The sequence below is a fragment of the Microtus ochrogaster genome, unplaced genomic scaffold (assembly GCF_000317375.1).
Source record: "Microtus ochrogaster isolate Prairie Vole_2 unplaced genomic scaffold, MicOch1.0 UNK85, whole genome shotgun sequence".
NCBI classification, from domain to species: domain Eukaryota; kingdom Metazoa; phylum Chordata; class Mammalia; order Rodentia; family Cricetidae; genus Microtus; species Microtus ochrogaster.
In genome coordinates, this window is record NW_004949183.1 from 60,622 (window position 1) to 67,875 (window position 7,254).

The window sequence follows — 7,254 nt, forward strand, 5'->3', positions numbered from 1 at the left end:
CCCCCTTAAATAAATAATCATTCTATTAATCATAATTCCAAACTAGTGTGGGATTCTTTGTGACTTACCTTCACCTTTTAGGTTATTGTGGTGTCTTTAATTGAACCCTGCATGGAAGACTTGAAGGCTAGAACTTTAAGGCTCCCATTACATTTCCCCAGCCTGGCGCCCCAGGGTCTCCCATGGGGAGGCCAGCCATTGAAGAGGGGTACAGTGACCCTGGCTTGGGAGCCCTGAAAGAGTGGTCACATCTTCCCTGGCCTGGCATCCCAGGGCCTGGTTGTCACTGGTGAGGCCGGCCCTGGATGAGGCAGTGCATATTCCCTGGCCTAGCACCTCAGGAAGCCAGCAGAGCAAGGCTTCACTGACACAGGGAAGGTTAGCCGTGGAAGAGGGGGCACATCTTCTCTTGCCTGGCTCTCCAGGGCTTGGCCAGTCCTGCTTTGGCACACTGTAATCCATATCTGAATTGTTTTTTTTTCACTTTCTTTCCTGATACTATGTTCCAGATTTTTGGGGGAGGTGTCTTGAGGTTCTTTGGTTTATGTCTTTTTTTCACATTCTCAGAGTGAAAGTCATGAATGTCTGCATTAGAAAATTTTCCGTTATGATCCAATTTAATATGGCATTTATCTCCAACTTCATATTGTAATGTAGCAGCAATGAAATAATCACATTTTTGAACTTGTTTGGACTTCAGCCAGATTTCATTTCTATAGACTGCTGGGTTGAACCACTTAAGAAGAACCTTTCTGAACAGAGGAAGGTCAGGCACGTTCTCATTTTTCTGTGGGTCCTCCCTGCCCCAAGACCTAATTCCATTCACATCAGTAGCAGCAGTACTCTTACTCTTGCCGTTATCATCCTCAAAATCTCACATTTCACTAATGCTTTCACCAGCCACTTCAGATATTTCTAGTCCCATCATGATTTTACTAACATCAGCTTTAAATACCTTTTCTTACAGCAATTCATAAAGGAGAGACTGACACGTCGCAGAACTATTTTTATGTTTGTTATAGGATAGAAAATATCATAATTTCCATTTGAAAACACAGTAACACCTTTTCAGGAAAATTATTATCAGTTACTTGTGAATGAGAAATATTTGGAACCTGATATATTCCAAAATCTTTCCTGTACATAAGAGAAAGGGTACTTATTTCCACTTGTCCTACCCATTCCTGTGGGTTTTCCAAACGTTTTAAATATTCTTCAAATGATGCTCTATAAATGCTTCAAATATCTCTTTGTTCTCTCAAAGGTAGTGAATACAGGCCCTTCCAACTTCCACATGGCAAGACGGAGAATACAATACCTGCTAGCTACAGCTCTGAACAAGTAAAACCCGTTCTTTGCAACCAATTTCTGATACAAGCCCAGTTTGGGCAGATAGGCATCCATGGGCTCCTTGAGCGGCCCCATGTAGCCCTGGTCCTTGCCGTTAGGCATGCCCATGGTTAAAAACCCTAACATTTAACCCTAATCCTAGCCTAACCCTGAGTACCCTAACCGCATAACCAACCTGAACCTGAACTCAAAGTTTAAATCCTAACCCTAACCCAACCTGAACCCTAACCCAAAATCCTCTCTAACCCTTACCCCTAACCCTAACCCCTTTTGCTGATGCTGAGTTCTGCTAACCCTAACCCTCTAACCCTAACAACCCTAATTGTTACACCCAACACTCTAACCCCCAAATTCTAATACCTAACCCTAAGTAATCCCGAGTAATGGTAAATTTTAACCTTGCTCCCTAATCTTGACAAACCAAACATTTTGTTATATTGTTTAATAAACAAACTCTCAATTAAAAAAGTCTCATTTTCCCTTCTGTAACATTCAACATGCTATTTACAACTTGGCATGTGGGGTGTGTGTGTGTGTGTGTGTGTGTGTGTGTGTATATGTGTGTGTGTTTGAGTCTATGGGTGATAGACTGTCCCAGCTAAGGATGATAGTTTTAGATACTTTCAGCATGGTAGGCTACATACCCTCTTTTTTAGTTATTTTTATTTTCATCTTATGGTTTCTGGAATTAAATTCTATGCTTTAAATCTTCACAGAAAAGAATTAGGTCACACTTTTCAGTTGTAGTGATATTTCATTTTTATTTTGATAAATAAAGTCTACCTGAAGATCAGAGAGTAAAACAGCCCCACTGGTCAGTCTTATAGACCAGGCAGTGGTAACACATACCTTGAATCCCAGTAGCCACACCAGTTTGCCGAAGAAATCAGGCAATGCACGCCTTTAATCCCAATGGTACACACCGTTAATCATAGCCCTAGGGAGGATTATAAAATGGAATGAGACAGCTCACAGACACAGTCTCATTCTGAGATTCTTGGAGGCAGGATCACCATTTTGGCCTGAGGTAGAGGTAAGAGCCAGTGGCTGGCTGTTTTGCTTTTCTGACCTTCAAGCTGAACCCCAATTTCTGTCTCTGGGTTTTTATTATTCATGCTACACTCAGTATTTCAACATAAATAAAATTATTTTTCTCCAAACACCATGTTTAAATGTCTTTACATATAACTAAAGTAAGAACTTCTAAAACAAGAAACTCAATGTATTAACTTTTATTAATGTTTTCAATTTGTGCATCATTTACAATGAGAAATATGCTGTAAAAAGCATCCTTATACATAAATAGAGCAAGGAACGCTTAAGTAATTAATCCCTATAACATGCACATTAATTTTATTCTAGTGTGTATAAGAAAAGGAAATAAATTTTAAGCCTTTAAGTTATTACTTGAGAATGTCAAAATTTTTTGGAGAATGAATGTATTTCCTAATAGGAAATAATTATATAATTACTATGAATTAGTGCTCATAAAAATGTCTGGAAAAATTATGTTATGCATGATGAACCAAAGATTTCCTATGTGCATTAGGTGTATCAAATAAATCAAACAGATAGCATGAACACAGAAGAAGAGGTACCAAGAGTCTGATTATAGGACACATACATACATATTCAAGGCACATGACTAGGCTAAACAGTTGGATGAGTCCAAAACACTAGTTCATTGTTTCATTGAGAAAAGAGTAAAATGCAATATCACGTCTATTTAATTTCACCTATGGATAAATAAATGCAATTACATATAGGGCAAAAATGTTTTCATTTCAGATAGATACCAACTACTAAATTACTGATGCCAGAGTAGATGAAGCATCATAACATTCAGACTTTCTTATTCTATAATAAATTTATGTTAAGATATTTTGTACGATATCATTATACTGTCTATTCTCTTTCAGCTTTACAGCTATTCAAAATTAGATTAAAGAATTTGTTAAACCACAAAGAAAGATCAAACTATTATTCAACTGAAGTTAAATCCAAATCCTGGAGTTGACTTCTGATTGTATTCATTTTGGGCTTTTCCCAAAATGGACAAAAAACTTCCCACATGACTGCATTTTGTGAGGCTACAATGCTTCCCTTTTATTGTGGTTCCCTTCTTTTTCTTTGATGAGTTAGAAATATCTGCCTCCCGTTTCCTCTGTTATGAATTTTATTAAAAATATGTTTGTCCCAATTATGCACAGAAGAAAAATAATATGTAAAACCCACAATTCTCAACTTATTTAATTCATTTTCTCAGTTTGACTTTGTAATGGAGAAGCATAAGATATTAAACTATCTGCAGTATGAATGAATAATGCACTAAACTTTATTTAAGAAAGTAAATGCTGGGAGGACAAGGATAATTCTTGTGCTTCTAATCGGCTAGCAAAATGTTTCCCACCTTATTAAAATAAAAACACTAAATACACCACTTGTATGGGCTCCTGGATATAAGCAGCACCAACAATTCATTACAATTCCCAAAATATTCTATATGATTTTGAAGCACCTAAAACTCTCCCATAACGAAAGAGACTAAAATGATATGTTAGCAATACAATCAATCTCCCAATAATTTTGTGTAAGCACAGAAAATTCCTAGACAATTTTAGCAAATTATAAGATTGGTGGTTTCCACCTTGGCAAAAGCTTTGTGTGTTAAAAAAAAATGTCTTTCTAAGTAGAAGTTTATACTTAACAAACAAAAGAAACAAATACCATTTCAAAGATATTCCTGTAAATAATGGTTCAATGTAAAGTTTGTTAAACAATATGAGAAGACAAAGATAAATCTAGATGCATATAATACTATTAAGACAAGAAAAAGCAAAAGGAAGATTAAAGGAACTGGCAGATAATTTCTGAAAATAGTGAAAAGCCTGAGTCACATGGATTGCCTTTCTCTCCTTTCACTCTTATATGCTTGGTTAATGGTAATGTTTTCTTTTTTATTTCTTTACACAGCTTGGCCATGTAAACCCACCACAGAGAGGTGACACAATGACATAGATGAACACCTGGAAGAAGAAAGAAGGCAATTTTACTTACATGACTTTATCACAAGATTCAAGGAACACATCAAAGAAACTCTACTGGTACTAGAAGAGTAATGCTCTTCACTAATGTAACCAATAGTGAAACTATAGCAAAAATAAGATTGTTTGTGAGGAAAGATTTTATTACTTTCTGTTATAAAGATGCTGGCTTCAAAATACATGGTGGAATGTGTACAGTTTCAGAATTACATAATAACTTTCATACAAGTGTATGAACACACTGAGCTTCAATCATGAGTCTGGATCAATGCTAAAACACATGCCGCCTAGCTAACAAATGTTTGCAGAATAGATGAAATTACATATTAATTCCTATATAATTCTGTGTATAGATGAAACTAGTTGAAAGTTTTATATAACAAAAGTGTTTTGTGTGTGTGTGTAGTACATGGGTATGCACACCTGTGAATGTATATACAAAAGCCAGAGTATCTCCAGTGTCTTCCTCTACTGCTTTCCTATTTATTATTTGAGATCAGGTCTCTCACTATGCAAGCATATTAGAAGTTCACTTTTTCAGCTAGGCTGCTTAGCCAACAAGCTACCAGGAACTACATATACACACTACACACGCTGGGGCTACAGGCATGCATGACTATGCCTAGCCTTTTAGGTGGCTGTTGGAGATTTAGACCCAGGTCCTCTTGCTTACAGAAAAAGTGCTTTTAAACATTAAGCCATGTCCTCAACTACAGTTTTGCTCATCTTATTATGTACAAAACTTCTCTATAGGAAAATAGGCATTTAAATGGAGATGATACTTAATGCTGATTTCACAAGAAAAGATATTTCCTAGTCATGTGTTTTACAATTAAAATGTGAATGTAGCCCATTTCAGAATATCAATAAATAAGAATCCCATAACCTTAAAGAGTGAAAAATAAGCTCATATACTAAAGAGAAAAAAAAACTTACAATCGATACGATGATGATGATGACAGTAAGCTTGATATTCTTCATACACATGGCTCGAGCAAGATTTCTGCTGGTAGTTTTGAAAGTTACAGACTAGAACACAATCGTAAGTTGTTTTATTCTTGGTACTGGCTATATGAATTATTCGTAGTAAAAACCTGCAAGCTTTTTTTAAATCAATTATCTTACATTTTGGTTCTAAGAATGGAACCCAGGGCCTAGATCATGGTAGACAAGTACTCTACTACTGAGCCATACTTACACTAATTTTGTTTAAATTCAAATGTCTTTTTTTCCTTCCTTCTCCTTTCAAAGAGAGACTGGTCATTCAGAATCAGTAGCTAGCCAAAACAGAGTTCATTGAAACCAATAGTAAGCAATATGAACTCACTGGCAAGGCTTCACTTCTTTTCCTTCTCTATGTAGCAATGTACATAGTGTTGAATGAACAAGTGATTATTTAGGAGAAAACAATTTACAATTGGCTTTGAACAATATATATAAATGTGTTTGATTTTCCTAGAAACATATGTATTTACTTGTTACGTGTCAAAACCCCACAGGATCACATTACTTCAGTTATCCATTTTCTTTTGCATTGTAATCTTCTCAGGAGATATTAAAGCATTTTCACCAGAACACAAGCAATTTAAAACAAATAGGTAAGCAAATATCAAAATGTACTAAATACTCAGCTATTATTATACAAAAGAGATATATGTGAAAGTTCAAAAAATGTTTGGGTTATTATTCATACCTAAAACTGGAAAGTGTTAAAATATCAGTAAACCACAATGAAATATACATTAATTAAAACAGCTTACTAATATATTTATGTAGTCAATCTACATATCATGGATTAATGTCACAATTTTGTCATAAAGAAAAACAGAGTAAATGTTACAGCTTCTTTTTATATTTTTTGGAGACATGGTTAAATGCAGTACTGACTAGTCTTGAACTTGCTATGAAGGTAAGGACATTAAAGTCCTGATCTTCCTGGCTATACTTCCAAAGTGCTAGGATTATAAGTATGTACCACCTTGCCTGGTTTAGGTGACTGCGATGGCTACTTTTTATGTCAACTTGATACATGCCAAAGATATCTGAGAAGAGGGAACCTCAATTGAGAAAATGCCTCCATAAGATTGGACTGTAGGCAAGCCTTTAGGGCATTTTTAAAATTAGTAATTGATGTAAGAGGGCCAATACCATTGAAGGTAGTGCTACTTCTTGGCTAGTGGTACTAGGTTCTATAAGAAAGCAGGGTGAGCAAGCTATAAGAAGCAAGTCAGTAGACAGCACTCCTTCATGGCCTATGTATCAGGTCCTGCTTCAAGATTTTTGCCCTGTTTGAGTTCCTGCCCTGAAATCCTTCAATAAACAGTGAAGTTCCATTGTAAGGCAAAATAAACCCTTTCCTTCCCAAGTTGATTGTGGTCATGGTGTTTCATCACAGCAATAGTAAACCTAAGATAGAAGCGATGGAGATTAAGTCCAGGGCTTTACACACACCAAGCAAGCACCAATTGAGCTACAGCCCCAGTCCAATAGCTTTTTAATATATGGGATACTCCAAAGGGTGCAGTCAATAGAAGAGGGTAGAAAGGCACCTCTGAGTTTTGATAATACTCTAAATTTAATCATCATGTTGGCTCAATGAGTGTATTTGCATACATTAGTAAATAATTACAAGTTGTATACTTACAGTTAATATACTTTTCAATATGGCTGCTACATTTTAATTAACTGCTTTCTCTACAAAGTTTTTGCTGCAGCTAACAAGGTATCAGCCTGGGTTTCATTTAGTGCAGAATGAAAAGGATGCCACGGCTCTTTTCCATCTTCCTCTCAGAGAGGCAGCTTCGCTTCTGCCTCTCTCCCCACTTCTCTGCTTCCCCCCTTCTCTGTCTCTTGCTCCTCT

General features: G+C 36.2%; 1 protein-coding gene and 1 pseudogene across 5 annotated transcripts in view; both read right to left on the reverse strand.

Moving 5' to 3' along the window:
* Window positions 1-379: 379 nt before the first annotated feature.
* LOC101980974 lies at window positions 380-1,458 on the reverse strand (annotated as a pseudogene).
* Window positions 1,459-2,567: 1,109 nt separating this feature from the next.
* Window positions 2,568-7,254, reverse strand: part of Vamp7 (vesicle associated membrane protein 7) — a 37,544-nt gene continuing 32,857 nt past the window's right edge. For all 5 annotated transcript variants that reach the window (XM_005370653.1, XM_026777807.1, XM_026777808.1 and 2 more), the window contains 2 exons: window positions 5,331-5,423; window positions 2,568-4,376 (listed from right to left, as the gene is read on the reverse strand). In XM_005370653.1, coding sequence (XP_005370710.1) covers window positions 4,308-4,376; window positions 5,331-5,423 — 162 coding nt within the window. In that variant the 3' untranslated portion in view covers window positions 2,568-4,307. The remainder of the gene's footprint in view (window positions 4,377-5,330; window positions 5,424-7,254) is intronic.